We start from the raw sequence: 23,924 nt of genomic DNA, 5'->3' as shown, positions 1-23,924 counted from the left end.
AAGTTCTCCCAGCGATAACTCAAACGAGAGTAGACGTTTGTTCAGTGTATTTGTGTCATTTCTAAGCCGGTTACATAACCTTTGCTTTTGTTTGACGGGTTTGCCCAATGGGCGTTTGCCGGCAGTAAAAGGTGTGTTCCGGTCTGAAGTTTACGTAAGCTCTGTTAGTCAGAATCATGCTCAAGTTCAAGCCACCAAGTTCGACACTGTTTGACCAGGGTGGGAAAGGACGGCAGCCGCGGGTTTTAGCCGCGAGTTGTTTACCAAATTTAACTCTCAACTGGGGCCACACCGTTTGCTGCTGGGAAGGGTTACAGTCGTCATGAACTTGTGTGGAAAGTTCGTAGCACAAAGGTTCACTATCAACATGGCTGGAAGCTCCCCCATTGCTTCTTTCATCATGTAGGTCAAATGTAATTCCAGAAAAGGTTCTGATGTGAGTTCACTGATTCTATTATCTTTGTCGAGGTTAACGGGGCTAAAGGAGCTCACGTTCATGCATGTGAGGACTTCCCAGGTTACTACCGTACTGCCTTCAGGCCATTCCCGTGTGTGAAGGCAAATAGTAAAGTACACTCAGTAAAGAACAAATGCAGATGTAATATGTAAGCATGCATGGCCCCATTCCACTATGGCAGTTCCAGATTGTGTACTGTATGATTTTACATGCAGGCTCTATGTAATGAATTATCCCAAATGATTGTTGATGATGATCAGCCTCTAACTTTGTCTGTTTGCCATTTGGCGCTGGTCATTCAGTGTACAATCGATTTAATAGAGCTGCTTTGGGAAAAGAGGTTGCTAAGAGTCATGAGAATGAACTATAAACTACATTTGTTGCCTGTAAAATCGTGGTAAAAATAGGCTAAAAAGCTCTTTGGGTTCAATGTTGCAAGTTGTTTAGGTTACACATTTGATTGTTAATTATAAAAAGATTGATTAGCAGAGCTTTGAAGTCGCCATGTCACGGTCATTCAAAATGTCCTGTATTTCCGAAGGGGCACAGAATATGTGGGGGGGCCATCTTTGACGTGAGATCATCCAACCATTTATGGCCAAACTGCATTTCAACTCATTCACTTCAATCTTTCTATTACATTTATTTGCAAATGGTCAGGAACCGCTTTACTCTGCCGAGGCACAGTATACCGTATCTGACAATCAAAGATCAGTGAAGACGAACAACACGTGATGGTGTTTTACCAGCACCATCGCCATCGGCGTCAAGTAGTTTTTAGTGATAGATCCTCCTGCTCTCAGGTCTTTCTTGCAACAGTGTTGGGGGGTATTTAATGATTATCAGCTGATGGACTCTCATGCGAGATACTTTACTGAGTTTCTGTGTTGTGATTCAGAACATGAACTCATGAGACGTAGCGCCAAAGAAGCAGCGCAGTGAGAATCCCTCCAACATCCGACATGGATATTTGTGTGCTGGAGACTCATCGAAAGGGTGATAATGGGGCAACTCAGAGGCAGCTTTGATAGGTTCAGGCATATCTTTTGTCTTCTGTTGTCAGCGTTAGGAACCCTGGCTCTAGGGAAGCAACTTAAAGGAAGAAACAAAGATGGATAAACCAATTTCTAAGGTTATTAAGTAAATAAAAAGAGAACAAAAAGGAGACACGGTGGTGTTGAGGGTCAGCTCCTGCAGACTCTGCTGGCTGAGAGACAGTGAGGGAGGTGGAGGAGGGGCCTTTTGTAGGTGGATCAGGTGCCACTGATTGGACAAGTGGAGTTGGTTAATCAAGAGCTTTCCTGGAACAAAGAATGACAGCCAGGTACACAGACCACTAGATTGGTCACAGCCATCGGGAAATATCATCTTTCGAATGACCTTCAGAATGATCACGCTTAATGTGCAGTGACAAGAACTGATCCGAAGACACAGTTTATCACCCGTTCTTTCCCAGCTGGTCGAGCTGAAACCAAAAACAGACTCAAAACTCCTTGTGTATCGCCGAGGTCGCAAAGCACAGAAACCAGCTGTGTGTGTAGGAGAACATGTGCCATACAGTACACAGCCGGCTCCCTCTCTGCTGCATGTGTGCGAGCAGGGACTTAGACGCTTCATTGATATTATTGATATTATATTGTGGTTTGGCTCAGCAGGAGAAAAGTTCCCTCTGAGTCTCCAGCTGCTGCTATAAAACACACCTGGTTAGCGAATCACATTCGTGTGGCCTACTTAGATTAAAATTCTGACATTGAATCTCAGATAACTCCATCAGATCTAAATCATACGTTTTCATTTTTGGAATGCAGACTTTTCATTTCTTGGTCAGTGAATTGGGGCGGATACATTTGTGCAAATTAAAGTGTTCCCATATCTGATTATGCTATGTGGTAGATACATTAGGCGATGACATCATCTGATCCAATCCATGTTTAATTTGAGGCTATTTGTTGGTATTTTGGGTGGGGGTGAATATATTGTGGCGCTCCAGTCCTTCAGCAGCTGCAGAGCTGGAACCTGCTCACGGTTCTGTATGGCTGTATACTGTATTTTGTTGCGTTTGTTTTGAGATCATGGGGCGAGGGTGTTGCATTTTTATTCCATGTCATGAGGAGAGTCCAATGAAAATATAAATGAAGCTGGGGAGGGTCTCACCTTTTTATAGAGTGCCACCCTCCCCACCCCAATCATTTTCACACTGTCCATTAGGAAAGTGAATGGACCGGAACGGTTTAAATTGAACCACACACACAAAAACAGTCTCGCAGTAGGTTTAGTGAACATGTGGGCATGAATGTGGTTGTATGTCCATAGAGCACACGTGTTTATGTACGCCAACCCCGGAAGTTAGCATCGCACTGGTTTCTTGCCGAAAAAGCCGATGGGATTTTTCTATTGGATTTTGAATTATTGCAGAAAATAATCTTTTAATGAGACTTGCACGTTTTGCTCAGCAAGATAATCTTCACACCACTTTCATGATTTTTGAAGCGTGAATGAAATCCTCAGAAGTAAAAAGCAAATGGTGGACTATGAAGGAACTACACCACCACTAAAATAAAGGTGGACTTTTGTTCAGCGTCGTGGCGTTTTGTAGTTTCATTTAGCCGTTTGTTAATTAAAGTCTGCCTTTTAAAAAATGACATAAAAGCTTCAAAATTCACCAGAGGCGTATTTACTGACGTATTTTATGGCGTAGAACAAAATGTTAAAATCTCTTGAGCTTGCGTTAAGCACAGACCTTATTCCGGACACCTAACCAAAAACTCATTGACTTCAAGAGGAGGGATCAGAAAGTGTACAATTGCTGACTCATTTCTGGGTTTTAGGCCTACATCATGCAGCACTCTATACTCTTTGTGATAGACTGGTGACCTCTCTAGAGTGTAGCTCTTTCCCAGTGCATGCTGGGATAAGCTTCAAAGGATAATTGGGTATAAATAATGGATGACTAGATAGAAATTAGGCTAAGTGTGTCGAGGGTCCAGTGAGCTGCCTTTAAATCCAAGAATATGTAGGTAGGGAAGGGGGGAGAGAGCTGCCAATCATCTGATTGTACATCCTGCAGGAAGTGATGTCACCGTAACAGGCCTGTTGGCATTGAAGGAGGTGAAGACTGCGGGCGGATGTTGTCAAGCAGATATCAGCTTCCTCTTTCCACCCTGTGAATAGAAGAGGAGGAAGTGTCAAAATCCAGGCAGGAAGAAGAAAGGTGTGCCATCAATGTGCCGTCTCAAGGATCTAGAAAAGGATTTTCATTTGCGTCCTATTTTCGCTAGTAAACACCCAATACACCCTTTTCTTTTTGTTACATGAAAGGAAAACTGTTTTTTGTTTTTTTTAATTGAAGATGCACCGAGACTGAGACTGAGTATCATTTGTTTTCTTTCTTCATCTGTGACATGTACTTTTTTGAAGTTTTATAAAATTACTTATAGGTGATAAATTATTGTGTCTTTTTTGTTTTGTACTAAGGTATATATATATATATATATATATGTATTTTATATTTGATGTTTGATATACAGCGTTACCAGCGTATACCATGTGAAAGGGGCCAGATGTTTGGCATGACGCAGAAATAAAAACTAACTCTACAAATGCCTGTTTTCCACATGATGTCTGGTTGTTCTGTCTTTGGAAAAAGAAAATCCTCCAGCACAGAGACAGTGACGTGTTTTATATTTGCCGTTTTTCTGGAGTAAACAGAAGGAAACTGGGTTTTGTAAAGCACAAGTATCCGCCAAAGAAATCAAAGAAGAAAATCACAAGAACTCACACACTCTCTGGTCCAGGGGGGGAAAGAGGCACAAAGGAGCAAAGAGGAACCACTGTTTCGATATCTGGCAGATTAGGAGTTATGATGCTGATAATCGCCTGTTTTTCATTCAGGAATTTAAACAACAAACCTATTATCATCAAGTACTCAGATAAGTAGTAAGAGTATTTCTACTTGTAAACTTTTACTCAAGTAAAAGATCTCAGTAGTACTTCACTGCAAAAATGCAAAGTCTTAGTATATTTGTCTAAGTACTCGTCAAAATATTTTATAACAATTTGTATCAGACAGAATCACCATACAAGTACCATTTCAGGGAGGTATAGGGATTTGTTTTTAGACGGCGTATCTTGAATATCTTGTTAAGTGAAAAAAATACTTATTTTGAGCATTACAGGCTTATTATGACACACTTTCTTATACTAGCAGAATATAGCTATAACTGAATATAACTGTGCAATATTAACCATTCATTTCGATTATATCATATTTTTGTTTTTTGTTGTTTTTTACATTTATTTCTTATTCCTTTACTGTGTGATTACTTCTTTCTTATACTTGTTTTGATCTTGTTTTTCTACTTATGTCTCTTGTTTGTTCGTCTGCACCGTCCACTCTGCTTCTGTAATCCTGCAAATGTCCCCGCTGTGGGACTAATAAAGTATGATCTATTATTTTATCTCATGAGGACGAAATAAAACATCTTATTTCAAGACGTACACGCGAATTTTCACTTGTTCCATAAGCACCACTAATTACAAGCAACAACAAAAAAACTTGCTGTCATCGTTTGTTTTTCATTTATATTTGAAGTGGTATTTTTGCAGCAGTAGAAGTAGGCCCACCTCGAAACGGAAATAAAGTACACGCTCCTCGAAAGTGAACTTAAGTAGCCTACGAGACTTGAGCTCTGGTCCACAACACACGCGGTTAATAAGACAAATCTCACCTCTTGCACCCCCCCCCCCCCCCCCCCTCACTATACTTCCCCTTTAACAGCACGTCGCAGACAACGTGGCCGGGCGGAATGTAAACAAAGGATCCCCAGTCAGTAGACGGGCACACTATATAAGCAACCCTCTCTTTTTTCTTTTTTTTTTCATCTGAAGCGCCCCCCCCCCCCCCCCCCCCCCCCCCCTCCTACCTCCCCAATTAAGCCTCTGTGCATGTGCGCGACAATTATTATATCTCAAGATATAGTGTGTTTGAGATTAAAACCCGGATGAATCCACGCAAAAATCGTCAATTTTAAGTCAATAAGACGTTTTCCCCGACTTGCAAGTGTGGGCTATTGCCAAATGGGTACTACTTGGGGAGGGAGGGGAGGTACATGAGAGAGTAACGACCCCCCCCCCCCCCCGGTCAGTGTTTGGCGGTGTAACACGACGCTTCAGGAGTTGCCATCATCACATGGCAGATGGAAATTTCCACTCAGTCTCCTCGCTTGTTAAATGGGAAGGGTCTCCAACTCTTGTCTCCACTAGTCCGCCGCCTCCTCTCCTCCGCCCGCTACAGCTGTCCGCCGCACCAAGACGTTAGGTAAGACCCCTCCTCCTCCTCCTCCTCCTCCTCCTCCCCCCCCCACCCAACATTTAATAACAGCTAATCCTTTACTTTTTATTTATTTACATCCTAACCCAGCAGATCTGCTGGTTCATTGTGACCAACACCAGGCTCGCTGGCTGCTGGTTTAGTTCTGGTGTTTGATCTGACGGGAGTAGAGAACTAGAATAATGCCAGATGTGTTGTTGAAGTCTTGTGTGTAATGCTTTTGTTTAAAAGACTTTTCATGTTTTGCTTATTATTTGTATCGGATACCTCCGCTGAACTACCGCATGTTTTGAGAGACAGCAGCGCCGTGTGGAGCGCTTCCTGCAGGGAGTCGCCTGAAGTCTCTGTAAAGCTCGCCAAACACGCGTCTTCGTTTACGGTGCGTGATATCGCGCGGTGGCCATTTAGTGTCCGATTTCGCTCGAAAGCACGCTTTCCCCCGATTGGGTCCACCAGTTGAATCGTGCATTTTGCGGGGTGAAACTCCACTGTGCGTGCTGTGCTGTGTTGTGCACGCTTGCTGTGCTGCTGTCCGCTTTTCTTTTTCTTTTTTCTGACAGAAAACACACAAAGGCGGACTGTTGTCGTTGCCACTTTGAATCATTTCTGCCGCTGCTTTGTGCTCCTGGCGTGTTTGCAACTCACACAATTCACAGATACGAAGTTTCCCCACCCCGAGGGGATCAACATGGGACGGGGGTTATGTGTGTGTGTGGGGGGGTATGAATAACGGTAGCCTATGATAGGTCGTGGCTTTATGTAACGGCAGTATAGCGTGCTGAGCGTGGCCTGTAGCGCTCACTGAAGGCTAATACATGTGTTATGACTGCAAACACTGCCTCAAACTGTTGCAGTATCCGGTTGGACATATTGTTTTAACTTGATTTCATCTAAAAAAAACAACAACTCGTGAGCAAAGCTGATGCTCTCCCATGAACTGTTTTATGTCATGACTTATCTCATTCGTTTTTGCGTCATTTATTCTGTTGCTTGGTAATAACTCGGAGGAAGAATTGGGTAGGACAGACATTTAGGTCTTAAGGAGGATTTGTTGTTGTCACTTTGATACTTTATGTTCATCCTCCTAAGCATTTTCAAGCAACTCGCCTTAATTCCAGCTACAAGCAGCAAAGCGGCTGCTCGTGGCTACAAACAAAGACTAGATTGAGTCGGGGAGAATGTCTCAGTGAAGGCATGTTTTTAAGTGGTGAGTTCTATCGTTACCCTTCTGACTGCTAAAAATACCCGGTTGCCACACAGTGACTGTCCACTTTCAGCGCTCTGTTCTCGATTTGCACCGCACTCCCACGACAGGAAGAACTGATCTGGTAATGTCTTCTCTTCAAGAAGCTCCACTTACATCTTTGTCAGATAGCTTTTAAACGTGTCTCCAGTGGTAATAACGCCCCAGTGGGTGTGTTTTATTGCTACCTTAAAGCTTTGAGGAAGCGCTGTGGTAAAGGCTGCATGCACACACGCACATTTGCAGAAGAAACCTTATAGACACATTGCTCGACTGCAACCAAAATGGAGCACGGAGTAAATAAAGTGTACTTAAATTGATTAAAGTTTAAATGGTAATCTGTAATATTACATTATTAATCCCGCTAGTTTAAAGGGTCACTCTGGCCATTTAGTATTGCACTTCCACAAAGATGGGGGCCATGCAAGAGACACATTTAAAAGAGAACGGTCAAAATTGAATTAGCAAAAGCTGAGAAATACTTACTTTAAGTCCGTAGTATGGATCCTACATTTCCCTTAATGCACCTGGATGGTGTCTTTAATTAGACCCTCCCTGACCGGTACACACCTACATCTTTAAAACTCTGACGCCCAAGTTTGTAACGCCGGCTTTCTGACAAAAAAAAATGAGCTCAAAAAGTCTTGAGACGAAGCTGAGGTGACCCCGATGACATCATTAGGTTTATTTTCTCAAACTTAAAAAAGGTCCTTCCAAAGCCATGGTAGATAATATACAGCTGTAGTCACAGGGTGAATGGAAGTCCTTATAGCAAATAAACCAAACTTCATGTGTAAAAATGGTGGCGTGCCCCTTTGATGTTACACTCTAAGCAGGCCCCCTCAGTGACTCCACAAAGCTGCAGGTGAGGGGAAATGCCAGAACAGGTTTGAACACCTGGCAGCAGTGCAGAGCTGGGGTGGGGATTCTCGCTGCTCCTCATTGGCTGTTTTGGGAGACCTGAATGACACTTGCAAGGCCAAACCCGGTTGAAGCGCCGCTGGTGCTGGCTGATGTAACTCAGAGCGCGGATGAACAAATGAGCCGGGGAGCCAGATGCCAAGTCAGTTATGAAAAGATGTGGCTATCATGTACACAAAGACGCAGCGAGGCAGTGCCACGAAGGACAAACACTTTCCACACATGAAATTGAAATCTGAGAAGGTGGTACACGATGTAGAGCAGCCTATTTTTTACCTGCTTGATTGCATAAGTCAATGGAATGGAATGTGCATTGAGCACACTTGTAACGCTCACAGAGCAACGGCATGCATCAAAGCTTTTTTTTCTTAATGTGAAACGTTGATCCTTGCAGGGAAAGTCCCTTATTTTCTCAACCTCCACGTGGTGGTCAGGGGGTCAGAGGTCAGCTACGGGGGTTCAGTGTCTTGCTGAAGATCTTATAAACATGAAGGGGCGTTCGCACACACAGCTGCTTGAGTTTACAACTATCATATTGTGTGTCTAGTAAAGGTAAAAACCTGTTGCAAACGGCCAACATTCAACTTGTGCACATTTATACACTTTATCTACATTTTAACAAAAGAGAATCATAGAACAGCCCAAACTGGCTGAAGGTAAGGCTTGTCTTTGCTTTCAACATGTCTGACCGCTCTCTGCTAAGAATCTGAAGCAGGATCCAACATGAATCGGCATTGATGAGTAGAATTGCAATCGATAAAGTCGTATCAGGATCAGGGATCGGGAAATGGGAGGTGATGTCATTACTTTCTTTCAACATGGTGGCGTGTCAGCACTAACGTCCAACACCACGAGGCCTCTGAATGATCAGAGCATGGTCCACCAGGTTCATGGTCACTGATGCAACAGAACATGCGTTTTTGACACAGTGAAGATCCCCACACTGTCCTGTAAACGGACACACAGGAGGATGAAATCTGTCAGACAACAGTGTTTTCTTATTATGCATTTTGGATGACCAAATTGAGGCTTCGCTAAGCCCCGGCCCTTTGCAACATGTCAAGGTGTCAGAGCTACAATGGAGCCCACACTGTCACTAACTGCACACCCTGAAGCAATATTATCTAATATTTGGGAAAATGGAAAAGCGATTTCAGAGACAAGCACAGAAGGATCTACAATATGCGTTGGAAGGATATATCCAGGATGTTAAACTGGTTGAGCAGCGAAAACAGGTTAAACAGATGAAAGATAGCAGCTAAAGCTACAAATCACAGTGTTAAAGTGAACCACCACATCACCTGGAGATCGAGACAAAAAACAAATAAATGAAGGGACAACACTGTTCCTGTAAAGCCGGGAAGGTCTTTATTCACTGTTACCATCATTCAAAAGCTGAAGCAGCCTGTGTTTACACTCAGTCTACCTTCAGTGGCTAGCGTAGCATAGAAATGCTAATGCTAATGATGTGCTAACGTGCTCATGTTAGGTCCACAGGTTTTTTACGTAGAAACGTAACATTTTAGAAACGTATATCTTCTTTCAACCTTTCATTGTAACGAGTATCACTTTTACACAACGCTTGACCATGACTTGCTCCAAAACCAGCTTGAAGGGTCAGTTGACCCCAATTATGTATTCATACTTGCATAATGTTAAAGAACATGCCCTTCAGCTTCTGCTACACTTCATTTGACCTGCTAGTAGAGATTGTAGAAAGGGTCCTGCCAGTTTAATTGATGAGACGAATTAAGAATTTTCTAACCCACAAAATGTCAACATGTCTTTTTTTTTTTATAGACAAACACTTAGTACAATATGTTGGATATAGAAACAACAACTAGGGTGGGGACAGGTCACGACGACAGTCTTATATATGATATTTTAGTTATTGTGGATTTCTTTTTTACTTTTTTACTTAGTTAATATTCCTTACTATTTTATTACTTATTTACTTATTTATAATACTTGTTTTGATCTTGTTTTTTTTACTATGTCTATTGCACTATACTATATGCTGCTGTAATCCTGTAAATGTCCCCGCTGCAGGACTAATAAAGGATTATCTTATCTTATCTTTAAATAAGCAGTCACATTAGTTCTGTGTATCACCTCATCTGCACTTTACTTATAAACTTGTAAATGTAGAATGTTCTGTGCCGACTGTTTGTCATGCTCTATTTAAGTTGGCCAGCGTTCATCGTGGTGCAAACGATTCTGTGACTGTGGCGTCCCGCTGAATGAGAACTCTGTCCCAGGTGCTCGGTGGCCGGTGACGTCTCAGTGCAGGTGACTCAGATGTTTAGACAAAAGCAGCGGCTGTGTGCTCTCGAATTACACTGACAGTGGTGTTTTGCTAGTGGACACATGCTGGAAAAACAGGGACGGAACTTTCTTTCAGTCAAACAGAAACTAAGGTCATCTAAACATGTGCTTTTTAAATAACGGACAAAATGACCGTAGGAACATTTTAGTGTCCACCTCCTTAAGGGCTGCACACTCAATCGAAATGGTATTGTCCTCACAATAGGGCCTAACACAATTTTGAAATAGCAGGAGGCACAACCATTTTTTCTGAATTGTCTGAAGTCGAGGTCGAAACCTTGGAAGTATCAAAAAAATAGTGTCACAAAGCAGGATTCCGACGTCATCGTGAGTGGGCAGCTCAGTTCTGACTGATAAGATGAACGGAGTGCAGGTCCGCAAGAACGGGTTGACAATCAAGGTCAGGACACCAGGCACATGTACTAAAGGCCAATATAGTGTTTACCAAAGGCCTACTGTTTACTGAAGTCAGGAGTGTTTAACAGTATGTTTGGTTTGTCTTTGACTCAGATCGCAGTGGGATTTGTTTCACGGAATTCTGCATAGAAGCCCCTGATTCATTCAAACGCTAATGTTCTTCGCTCGTGATTTTGCTTTCCAAGAATTTCTTGTTTCTGCTTTCAACAGATTTTAAACATACAAGAACCTATTCATTGAAGTTTTCCTCGTTGGATCAGTCGGTGATAAGAAACTTTGTTAGCTTTTGTGCTGTACTTTACTGGATTTCAGTGAACCAGCCTGCACTGCAGCTCCCGCGGATGTATGGCCCTTTGTTTTAGAAATGGCAAGAATGACAGTCGTTAATGCTTGGAACAGTTAGATGTCCCTTCTCGTTCCAGGCCAGATAAAATACCCAGGTCCTGAGATAGAAGTGACCGGCATCCACCGCACCTCTTCAAATACTGCGTTTGTGCGAGCTTCCCGTGAAGATGTTGTCAAGAAGACAGAAAAGTGTTCCTACAAGCTCAGTGATTCCTCGAGGGAGTACTGCAGTCTTGTTGCTTCTGCTCATGTACCGTACATCCATAACCTGTAGCTGTCAAAGTTCAGCAGACAGGCATGTGCTACAACGCTTGGCTCCTATTGTGTGAAGAGGATATAACACTTGACATGGGCTCGCTTTTTGGGACATGGTCGCACACTTGAGGGTTTTTAGCCAGCTCTTTAGTCCAGACTGAAATATCACAGCAACTGTTGGATGGATTGAAATTTTAAATTTGGCGTAGCTTTGTGGAGTGTTCAGATGGAGAGGCAGAAAAATGCCGCTGAACATAAGCCAGTGGCTAGACATCAGAGTTCTCGGAGTACTTTATGACTATTGGCATCTCCTTGAAATAGGGCTCCTGCAAATTCCTGCATGGGAGGATTTCCAGGTTAAACATAGAGTAAAACAGAACATAATGATTTAAAATGGAAATCTACAAGGTATGTTTTTCCTACTTAATAAAACCTGAATTAAAAAATAAATCTACAGAAAGACAAGGGAGTTGTCTCAGCGTGCCACAGATGACAAATTCCTCCCAAGTGAAAGCACTGACTGGATCTTGTAGTTCAACACAGATGTGTGTGGTTCTCACTTCTAGTTTGATGTGGTGGTGTTGCTGCTGCTTCACCGTTTGTTGGGTGGGGTTAAACATATTGGCCGATACATCTATTTGTTTTCCTCTCTTAGAAAGGGATGCAGGGATTTAAGGTTCAGGGCATCAAAGAGAAAGTGTGTGATTTTGAGCAACTCATCCCATTGACTTATGGATCCATCTCTCCTCTCCGGACACAGCACCATGATGTTGGGGATTTTTTACTGAGTTTAGTTTGCTCGTGGTGCTCATGCAACGTGAGCCAATTCAGCAAATTCAGTTGTGTGTTGTTTTGAATGTCAGTTTTCTTTTTTAATTGTTTTTATAAATGAGTTTAGCAGTTAAAAAGCAGGCTGGTTGTGTGAAGGATGTATCACCAGACCTTTCCTCTTTAACAGCTACACCTCCAAACTGCTTCATTACATTTGCATTGCGGCCTCCAGTGAAGGACCGTGGTTACGTGAGGTGTGGGAATATGTGCAACTTATTAATTACCTACCCAGTTTGAATTAAGAATTTGGTGTCGTTTTTTAAATGAACTCAGCGCGTCCTAATGTGTATATACCCCGAGGCTGCTCTTTACTGGAGGAAAAAATAAGCGCTCGACACATTTCTACAAATAATCATGACTAAATGTCATATGATGTATGTTACATCATATGACAGACGCCTACTCGCAAACATTTGCATAGTGCTGATAGTTTCTACAAGCAGGGGACAAAAATACCTGTTGCCTTAAACCTGTGAAATTCTTAAAGAGGCCGCCTTTGTCCATAAAACGCAGAACTAAGATTTAAATATTAGATTTGAATAAACACAAGTTCTTACCTTTCACCACTTCTTAACCTTTTTAGATATTCCAAGGTAAGTTTGTGTTATGTTTTATATTTGAGCAGAGTTTGGCTGTCATCTGGCCAATGACTCACCAGCAAACTGTCTGTTGTATTTGCAGCCAGTCACATGGGCCATAAGCTTAATTTAGATGCCTTTAAACTTCAGCTCATAATGATCACTAAGAGAGTCATTGGGGCGGTCGGGCTGCACAACAAAGATACAGGCTGATGTGCTTTCAGATGTAAGTGTGTGGGGGACATATTCATCCATTCAAACAAGCAGAGGGTACAAGTTCTAGTCCATGGTGTCACGTCAGAGATGTTTTCGTCCCAAAAGTGGAGGTTAATAACCCCTGGATCCATGACGGAAACATCCCCATTGGCCTTATGTTGACCGGCTGATGTCAATACTTCTTGTTATGGTCCTGCTACAGAAATGACCACACTCACACATCCAAGTCAGGAAAACAAATCAAATGTTGATTAGCCAAAGAGCAGAACAGGTTGGGGTTTTTTTTACAATGTTTTTTTTTTTTTAGAAAACGGTATTTTATGAGGTCTTATGTTCTTGAGTTAAAAACAAAGGTAAACAGAGGTCAAAACTGGGGGTGAACTGCACATTGTATTAGAGTGAAACAAGCAAAACCTATAAGTACTGTTCTTTGGAAAGTTAACTGAGCATTAAGTGCACTTTAAGTGAACTGCAGTGGGTGGGCACTTGCAAGATGACAAAGTAGGTTGGGGAAAAATTGATCAATATTTGCTGGAAAGTGTCAGAAAGAAACTGAAAGTGGAGGAGACCTTACAAACTCGTCCAAGTTGGACCAGACTGTTCAGATTGGTCAGTAAATAAGGGAAGTTTTCAGGGTGCGTTCTGTTAAATACAACATACATATTTACCTGGAAGGCACAGCTATATTAAGGTTGACAATTCATCATGTCCCAATTTAACCAAACTAAACCTATTTATTTCAAAGAGTCAAAAGCCAACCTGGCTAATAAAATACTCAGTGATGATCATTCTTGCATAAGATATTCCTGTCATAAATATACAACGAACATATATTATTAATATTGATTGATCTGGCAATTATTCATTTGGTCTATAGAATGATAGAAAATAGAGTCCAAGCAGACGTCTTCAAATCTTTTTCCAACTGACTAATCCCAAAGACTTTCAGGTTACTGTCTATTTATTTTCTGTCTATCTACTGATTGATTAATCAACAATTTGTTTTCAGCTCTACAACATTTGATGCTACACAAAAATAACATGAACCCATATTTACATTGTAGACTATGACATAGTATCATCTAGGGAAATACAATTTTGCAAGGTGTACACACAAAATATAGTCATTTGCACCCAAACAGGCAATTCAGTGTCCCTGTCTGGTTAATGTCCCCACTTTGTATCACAGACAAGTTTGAAGTCTCAATCCCAAACACAATATAATAGTGATGTATCGTCAGACTTTGCTAACTTTCCAACACAGCGACAAAAGACTTTGATCAACAGCTTTCCCCTCTATGATTGTTTGCGTAATATGTTTGACCTCAAACACTGAGCTCAGTCACTTCTATAGCTGGCTCTGCTCGGAAGTTTGTGACCTACCCAACCCCCCAAGCTCACCCCTTCCCTGTTTGGTATGTTGTGGGATTGGCTCAGTGACAGCTTTGTATTCATAGGTGATTGGCCGAGTGTGTGTGTGTGCGTGTGTGTGTGACGCCCCACACACACTTGAAGAACTGTGATGCCATTTAAGGAATGTCCATGCAGCTGCGGTGAGGATCGCAGTGGCAAGTTCACTATTTTCTGGGAATTTGACTTTCACTGCCATTCACAGCTGTGTTGTTTTCTATAGCGATAACTGTATATAAAAAGTGTCACCTTTCTTATGCCTTCACTTTTTTTTCTTGATATACCAATACCCACATTACTAGACTGCTATAGCTGCATTTCTTTTTTTTTGAAAATCAGAAACTTAAACAGACTCCTTGTTTATTTTGGTTCAAACATTCTCTACTAGCCAGTTAGTCTTTGGTTGGTTTGATTATTTGTTTAGGACTTTGTAACTTAAATAGCTCTTACAAATGAAAAGTTGAATTCACGAACAAGAAAAGACACCTTTTCTCAGTTCAGTACACTCTCGAGTTTTACAGCTACAGCCTTGAGCCCCTTTCCCACTGGACAAACCTGCTAACACCCACTAACATCTGGCTTTTGTCTTTAGTGGGAAAGGCTACAATCGTCATTCATTCCAGGGACATATATAACTCTGCAGTAGTCTCAGGTATTTATCGGCTCCAGCTCTGATCAGCAGCAATGGAAACATGACACCTGGACATGCTTTTCGCCCCTCCTCTGGTGGATGCAATGTGACGTGCGTTGAAGTGATTATATAATGAATACCATCAACAGGGATTTGGATAATTTATTATAAATCATAAAATGAATATGCTCTTGTAATTTTACCTCGCTGGTCGTCGTGAAACACACTTCATTTAAATTCAACAGAAACAAAATTAAATTCAACAAAACAGTCTTTGTTAGTCTGTTCACTGCTTCACACTACAGTCATATATCAAATATTGTCTTAAATTGAGGTGAGAAGCCGTCAGACGATAGTGTTACTATTCTCCTTTGTTTTGTGGCAAGGAAGTCTCACTTTTACAGGCACAATTGAAGATTTGGATGTTTTTAATTCAACCACATGGATTGGGGTTTTCATGTTTTATACCCAGTTAAGGGACTTTGTCTTTATTCATGATGATGACGATGAAAGTTTTCACTCAATCGATATAGAAGTTTCTAAGCTTCTGTGTTGCAGTTTGTTATGCAACACAGCAGAACAAACTGAAATTCCTCCTGTTGAAGGGCATTACAAAGTGGACAGAGATAAAACCTCATCCCTGACATGAACATGACCTTGGGCATGGCGACATCCCCAACGCTGTCCCCCGATTGGTCGGCCGGTGGCACAGCCTACACAGTCTGTGCAGCTGCGTGTGCAAATCGTTGTGTGTGTCAGTTTTGTTTGTTAGGAAGGTACAGATGAGACGACAGGTTCAGTGACGACAAAATCAGTTGTTTCAAGCGGTGGGGTGTGTGTGTGAGTGTGTGTGAGATCAGTTCACCAGTTCACCTATGGTCAGCCAGCAGCTCTCTGTGACCATGGCCTTGTCACTCCACTAGTCTGGGACTGTCATGTGGCATGTCATGTGATCACGTCTTGAAACAACCATGGGTATTTAACAGCGTTGGTGCACTCTGTCTCTCTGTCTGCTTGTCAGTCTGTCTATCAATAAGTGCAAATGCTCATTTCGGTTAAGGCAGACAAACGTGTGTGTATGTGTGTACTTGTACAGCTATCTTCACGAGGACCGCTTAAAGTTTTAGTCCCTCAGATTGAGGACATATTTGGAAAGTCAGGACATTTTGTCCAGTCCTCCCTGGAGCTCACTTCTAAAGGCCAGTTTAAGGGTTCATACTTGGATTTAAGTTTCAGGGTAGATTTAGGTTTAGGTTGGGGTTAGGGAATGCACTATGTCAGTAAGTGTCCACACAAAGATAGAAGTACACGGTTGTGTGTGTATGGAGGAGTTATGAGGGTGCACGAAGGAGGGGCCTGGGTGAACTCGTGTTTGTCCTCATTGGTCGACACAGGCCCGCCCTCCTCCGTTTTAAAAGCCTGCTTTCTCACCTGAGATACAAAAAAGCTGCAGCTCCTCGCCCATTCATTTTTCTATCAACTCTCTTGAGAATAAATCGATTCAAAAAGAAAATAAAAGAAATCCAGGAACCTCTTTACAGAATTTTTTATTAAGTGAGTATGCCTGCTCTGTTTGAAAAATGTGATTCATACTGTGCATGAAAATAAGGTTACCAACCTTACAAAAATAGCAATACGCTTGTTGTTAAGGAAAATAAATCCAAGCTATTATTTTTAGAGCAAAGGCCTTTTCTTGACTTCTCTAGCTGCAGCAGGGTGTGTTTGAGCAACACCCATTGGCTCAGACTGTTACAAGTGAAGTAGACACAAGTTACTGCAGTGTGCAACGCTGGAAGGAATTTTTCTCTCAGGTGGTGGCTGATGCAAGAGTTTGTTTGGGTGGAGGATGTGTAAGATAGCAGGAGTGTTTTCAGAGTGAAGACATGAGGTTTAGAAAAACTCTTTGTTGGAGGAAGTGATCTAATATTTCTTCTTCAAGAAATAAGTTTATTTTATTTTGAAAGGCAAATCAGTAGTTATTGTTTTTTTCTGTTTTCACTGACAGTTTGGTGCTATCACACAGAAACTGCAGGATGATCTTCATTTCTAAACACGTTGACTCGTTCAGTTGTTTTCTGCTGTTTTTTTTTAAGTTTACTTGGTGAAGCGGCTTACAACAGGAAGTGAGGTTACTGGTGGTTTTGGTTGATTTGCTTGTGTTTTCCTGTTTTCTAATTTCACAAGTCACCAGGCGTGTACTATCATATTTGCTTCTGCTTTACAAGCAGTGACAGCAGTTTGACCAACTGAAAAATCGTTTTTTTTAATACAGATCATAATATCGAAGGCAGTTCTACTGCAAGGCAATTGAAGAAATATATTCTGCAATCGTGAAATAGCTGCAGAATTTTAGTTGTGTGTGTTGGCCAGTGTATGGCAGCTGTAAACACAAGTGTGGAGGCATCCCACGACTGCCACTTTCAGAGGTGGTCAGACACGTGTGTGCTTCTGGATACAGTATTAGCATATTCATCTCTCTTTTCTGCAGTCTCATTTGTCACGTTGCTCTCAAGCCGTTTCATTAGCATTTTTCTGGATTTGTGTCCAGTATGCAAATAGCCAAAGCAGTCTTATTTTACAGCTGTGTGGCAAATGTGCGCCCTCTGTTTTGGGAGGATTCAATTCAATGTAAATGTGCCCACTCCAGGTGTAATTTACACACTTCTTGTAGGTGTGAACTGGAGTCAGTTTCAGCTCCACAGATCTCATACTGTGTCGGGGGTTGGGGCCTCCAAACGTGTGCTTTTGTAATGTTATGATTTTAACAACGGCAGCATTAAAGTCTGGAACGCGTGACGTTTACCAAGTCGGACAGGTTAATCCTCCTGGCAATGGAAAGTGAGACCTATTCCCCGCATCTCTCTTGCCATGCAGCAGAGAGCGACAGTGAGAGATTAGGTGTACTGGCCTGTGTGATGTGGTTGTTAACGGTAATGTAGCCGCTTGATCTCTGTCGGCTTAAAGCGGCCGAATTCTGTGGGTCTAGCTGCACCAGCCAGGTGGAGAGTTCTAACACCTCCGTCATTGTTTGCAGCTGATCACCTTGTTGTACAATGGAAAGCTCTCTGTGGATGCACGGTTGCATGTTGACTGACAACACATTGTGATGGAAAGATACTGCTGCTAAACCACTTCCTACGGTAGAAGCTGTTGCTTTCATGGTAGCATTCATGGTAGTTTTTAAAGTAGTGACCTAGGGTAAACCCAAACCATAGACACAAGAACACAACCTCTTGTGCAGAGTTTAGAGGTACTTGTACTTTTTATATTTGCCATTTATACTACTTTATAGTAACATGTCACTACATCTCTGAGGGGAATATTGAACTTTTGATTTATAGACAAAACCAATGATAGGTTTACAAAATATGACAAAGCTTATCATATTCATATCTAAAAGATGAAGATTAAACAACCCGACTGTATATAAAGTTGTCCCACCACGACCAGCTACAATATGAACATTCTGCTTACGTGTTAAAAAATAACGATGTATTAGTACAGCAAAATACTGTATATACTTTTTATGTATCTTTCAGCTCTTTGCTTTGGATTTCCGCTCAATAACTGTCCTGTTTTGGTTCACTTTCACCCCTTTTATAGTGTTGTTTTTGTAGCTGTTTTCGCTGAGAAAATCAACTGGTCACTGTATACTTTTTAAGCACCAAACAGCAGACAGACAAAGTTAGCGATTAGCTGTTGAACACAGAGACACATTTAGCCCATTAACTGTATAAAATAAATAAGTGGACGTAGTCACCGGGATGTCACCCATTGTTTTGTTGACAACAGTTTTGTAGGCCTCAGTTTAGCATTTTGGTCACCACCAGCACCGTTGTTTTTGTCTGTCGCCATCTTGGCTTTAAGTACAACCAAATGCTGAATAAGACATTTGTAGGCTTTCATGAACTGAAAACACCCTGTGAAAGGGTTGTAAACAAAAGCACGGACAACTCCCAGACCGGACAATGTCGTGGTGACCTGTCAACAACAAGCTAGCTACGCCCTAAAGCTTACCGTGTTTTTACTCTAAAAGGGACCATAATTTATTAAATACACATCATCTTGTTTTGAATAAGACTTGAAACTAGAGATTGAGACCATAAACTCATGTTTACAATGTTCACTAAAGTTACAAATCGCGTGAGAAGTAGGGTCATTTTCTCATAGACTTCTATACAATCAGACTTCCTCTGCTGCCTGGTTTAGCTGCTTAAGAGCCAGATTTTTGCACTAAAACTTGAAACTGCGCTCTTTCCAGTGGCATTCCACTGGGATCGACGGCACACGGCACACAATTGCTGCCGTAAATACTTCTAAACAAAGGAGAATTTCGGAGCGACACTTTTCTCGCGTGACGCCTCCGTTGTTGCGGTTGTGTTCTTGTTGCTATGGTTTGTGCTTTCCTCTGGGCTGCATGTCGTTGAGGAGCACTTGGAGTCTTTCCCTCGACCCAATCAAAGAGCTCTTTGTGTGAGTGACGAAAAACACTGTAAATAATTTGGCTTGTTAGCAGCATGAACAAATCATACAGGCTTTGTTGTCTGTCTTTTTGCTGTCCTTACATAACTCAATGAATGCTACTGACGGAAAATGTGTGTTATCCTGTGCGGTGCTGTTGGCTTTTTTTTTCTTTAATGGTAGTGGGTGAGGCTGAGTAAACCAGCATGTACACGAACACGCTTTCTGTTGATGGTGGCGGTCAGGCGGCCTCTTGAACTTATTGCATCCGTGACCTTGTTTCATGGTTTGTTGACTTAACTCCAGCCGGTACTCTCTACGTACGTCAACGTTGTAGTGTCTTCCTAAAGTTGTATTTTATTACTTGTATTTTACAAACAGTCATTGTAAAGAAAATATATGCCCCAAATCAAGCTGGTGTAAAATGGAAAGAGCAATAAAGCTGGCAGGACTTTAGCTTTGCTTGGTGTTGGTGAAGCTACATGAGGCGCCAAGCTTGCATCATGTCCCAGCTTTCCTCTCCAAGCTAACGTAACAAACAGTCCCTCAGTTCCAGGAAACGAGATGGACTGATTTGCAAGGTAGCCGGGCCCCATTTCACTCAAAAGTGTTCTTCACTCATTGAGGATGATGAAGCCAGACAATACATACATCCGCATGCCCGTTATCAGCTGAAAGTGGCCACTCCTGCAGTGAACTTAAGTGCCAGTGATTGTTCAAGACGTGGGCCAGTAGCCAGTGCCACTGTTGTTTAAGATGTCAACAGAAACTTTCAAAACCGTCTTAGTCACTATCCTCTAATGTTTCCTGTTTCGTTTTTTTCTAGGTCTTTTTTTTTTAATCTAGCAGAGGTCTAGCAAAGGTTGAGAAAGAAGCACATCACCGCCTTGTGAACTGTAAAACCTGAAACACGAAAAAAGAAAACCGCTGTTCTCCGCCTCTCGCCACCGCTGCGCGCCACTATGCCGGGAGCAGTGGATCGCATGGAGCTGAGGAAAGTCTCCACCGAGGGTGATGACGACAGCACCGAAAGCCTGGACGAGCCCATCGACTCTGAGAAGGGCATCGCGGACAGGTCAGAAACCGTGATGTCCAACGAGCAGTGACTTGACTATGCAGCTCTGTTACTGACTTTGTTAAACAACTCCAGGCATATTTCTGTCAATTTATGCCCTCTTTGCAATTTGGGTGTGACATTTATTCTTAATGTGTAAAACTAGAAACTCTGCTCTGTGGCTGACATAAGGGGTTGAGAGAAACCCAATGAAACCAGCATGGTTTCTGCAGTAAAAGCCTGATTTCTGGACAGTTTTTACTACTGAAACCAGTTCACTGCTTCAAATGTGCTCAAAATCTCCAAATTCCTGCTTTAACCGGACATCTCCCAGGAACCTTTTCAATTATGTGCATGTAAACCGAAACACTATCGGCATATCTAGCATTAGCAGGGGACATCTAGTAAGTTGTAATAATTGTGGAGGTCACATTTCTCTGATTTAGGGTTGTTTTTTGTGGGGGTTTTGCAAGATATTTTGGTATCTGATATTCTGCCTCTTTACTCAAATGCTCTGGCAAAAAAAACAACCACTGGGCTGGGATTTTTGATTGGATAATTTTTAGAATCTAGTGAACTTTTGCTAGTTGCTTTAATGTTACCTACCCGAGCTGTAATCAAGTTATTAGAGCGGCGTTTACGGCAGCTGCTCAGAGTGACCTAACTGTTGATTGACAAGGTGTGAGGTTTTTATTTTTAAACTCTCAAAGTAAATTAAGCATTAACACACCAAGCTCTAAAACCAGCTCTGACAGAGGTCAACTGATCAAAACAGTTCTTCTGTTTGCTCCTGAACACATCACAAAGTCTGCAGGATTTTTACATGTTGTGTCATCAAAAGCTGACATAATAAAAAGGGAGCTCTCTACTGTGTGTGCGTGTGTTCATTTCTTTCCTCCTTCTTTCTTTTATTGGTCCCTGCAGTCAGTTTATGGACGAAAATGAGGACGGAGAAAGCCAGAAGTTCCTGACTAATGGGCTGATGAAGAAGAAGAAATATGAGGAGTATCATGAAGAATATGTAAGTAGTTCATTGAAAGGCAGCCCTGCCACACGATGGAGCTTGTTAGTCACTGTGCGAGCAGCCATGAATCACTAGAAGCTGGCATGACTGTATGTTAGCAAACCACTTTCAATATTACATTACAATTTAGATTTTGATGAGAGCGTACTGGACATAAAAGGCATTCTGGGAAATGTTGGCAGTTACGAGTTGAGGGAGAATGGGTCCAGTCAATGAAACTTGATGATAACTCGCACTGAGGAACTGGTAGCAACAGCGTAGAAGAACGAGAGGGTGTGTTTTTTCCTCGTGGGTTAAAAGGTATTTACTATTTGCATTAAAGTCTTGCGTGGTTTGCTCCCCATTGCCAAACTGTCTCTCTTTCTGCAACGATTACAAATGTGTCTCCAGTTTTAAATGCGCCATCCATTATGTGAGACATTTTTATTTTCAAAGGCAGACATTTCTCCGCTGTTAATTGTGTTTTCCTCACACATATCTCTCTCTTTCTTCCCTCTTTCTCTTCTCTCTGTGCAGCATCCCGGCCACACCTCCTTCGGGATGTCCGTGTTCAACTTGAGCAACGCCATCATGGGCAGTGGCATCCTGGGCCTGTCCTACGCCATGGCAAACACCGGCATCATGCTCTTTTTGTGAGTACTGCATTCCGACGCTTTTCCCGTTTTTGACATGTCGTTCCTTACGCCTCACAATTGTTGACGCCGTCTTCTTAAAATCCGTAATGAAAGCCCTGAAACAATCTACAGGCGGCGTAGTTAATTAACACTGGCTTCAGTTGGACAGCCATCCTTAATTATCTTTTAAGTATAGAGCAAATTTACCTTACAGGAAAATCTGGATTGAGAAGTACATGGCGTTCTACATACCTGTCTTAAAGACAGATTATATGGTTGACTTGGCTTCTACCCATCAGGGCATGTGATGAATGGAAAAGAAATTTATTAGCGCTACGACACCATTGCACTCCAGGCAAAGATCGTGCGATTCCAACTTTCTTCTTTTCGTCTTTGATATGTATATTAGATGTGACTGAAGGCTTCATGTATTCCTCCACACTAGGCATTTAAAACATATAAATGATGACCACTTCAAAATGAGTTTTAATGGTTTTATTCTAACTTTACCCGTCTGTGGTGTTCTCATTCAACTTCTCACCTTTCACTGTGCCCATTTATACACAAAGGCCATTGTTATATTGATTATATTATGAATCTACATGCACATTTAATTAACACGCATTTTAGCTTAAACTGATTGGTATCGGGCTTGCAGACTTTGTCGGGCTGGGCTCGGGCTAGGCCTTAAACACAGCGAGCCAGGGCCAGGGCTGGAGTTTTTGGTCAGTGCAGGACTCTACTGGGAACCACACTTTTCAGACAAAACTGTGCAATTTATAGAAAGGGTTCTCAGCCTTGTGTGGCATTAAGGGCCACTTCTGATCGCAAACGTTTGAGCTCCTGCACCCTGTGCCTTCAGTTCCTCTGCCAGCTCCGTCTGCCCCGTGCACATGCATTATTAGCACCCATGGGTGCCCTCCAACATCCGACACCCCGCTGTCACTCTACACCCCTCAATCCCACCCATGGAGCCCCCCCCCCCCCCCCCCCCCCCTCTGTTCGTTATCCGTGCCCCTGCTGCCTGGCCGCCTCATGAGCTGAAGCTCAGTGTCAATGGAGAAATATTGCCATAGCTGCTGAAAAATGATAGCAGAAAAGGGAATTATAATGAACTCCTGCCATCTTCTGTCAGTGGAGGTAACGCACACATTTTCCGTACCACCAGCACAAAGACCGTCTCCACCCTGTGGACCTTTCTCTTCCTTCAAGATACCAAAGCTGACTTCATGCACGGGTTGTTTAAATGTAGAAATGTTGCACTAATCACGGATATTTGCTTTCCCTCTCTGTGCAGAATCCTCCTCGTCGGTGTGGCCATCCTCTCCTTATATTCGGTGCATCTGCTCCTTATGACGGCTAAAGAAGGAGGTGGGTACTTTACGTCAGCTTCAGATTGATCACCAAATCCTGCTGTACAAAATCATGTTTATTCTTCAGACTTTTCTCTAATCTTTGCTGCTTTTGTTTTGTAAATGACTGTTAATGTCCAACGCTTTCACCTCTACGGGCCTCGAAAAGTTATTCAAATGGAACAATGTCTTTGACCGAACTGCTAAAATACACCTGATCTGTATTTCCTGTTACTCCCATTGTCTCTGCTTTTGTTGTGATGCCTGAAGTGTTCTCCATGACTAATTCAACTTCTCCGTCATGACAGGATCCCTCATCTATGAGAAGCTGGGAGAGAGAGCATTCGGTTGGCCCGGGAAAATCGCAGCGTTCGGATCCATAATCATGCAGAATATTGGAGGTAGGCAGTGAATTGTGCCCGTGGGTCTCGGCTCGATTTGCGAAAGCTATGTGTGTGAGT

At 42.3% G+C, this 23,924-nt stretch overlaps 1 protein-coding gene across 1 annotated transcript in view; it reads left to right on the top strand.

The window, feature by feature from the left end:
- Positions 1-5,688: 5,688 nt before the first annotated feature.
- Positions 5,689-23,924, top strand: part of slc38a4 (solute carrier family 38 member 4) — a 32,580-nt gene continuing 14,344 nt past the window's right edge. Inside the window, exons 1-6 of the mRNA XM_079184001.1 lie at positions 5,689-5,774; positions 20,246-20,494; positions 21,398-21,494; positions 22,014-22,129; positions 23,409-23,482; positions 23,772-23,864. Of these exons, the coding sequence (XP_079040127.1) occupies positions 20,382-20,494; positions 21,398-21,494; positions 22,014-22,129; positions 23,409-23,482; positions 23,772-23,864 (493 nt within the window). The 5' untranslated portion in view covers positions 5,689-5,774; positions 20,246-20,381. The remainder of the gene's footprint in view (positions 5,775-20,245; positions 20,495-21,397; positions 21,495-22,013; positions 22,130-23,408; positions 23,483-23,771; positions 23,865-23,924) is intronic.

This window comes from Pholis gunnellus (assembly GCF_910591455.1).
Source record: "Pholis gunnellus genome assembly, chromosome: 22".
NCBI lineage: Eukaryota > Metazoa > Chordata > Actinopteri > Perciformes > Pholidae > Pholis > Pholis gunnellus.
This window is presented reverse-complemented; position numbering and strand designations above follow the sequence as displayed.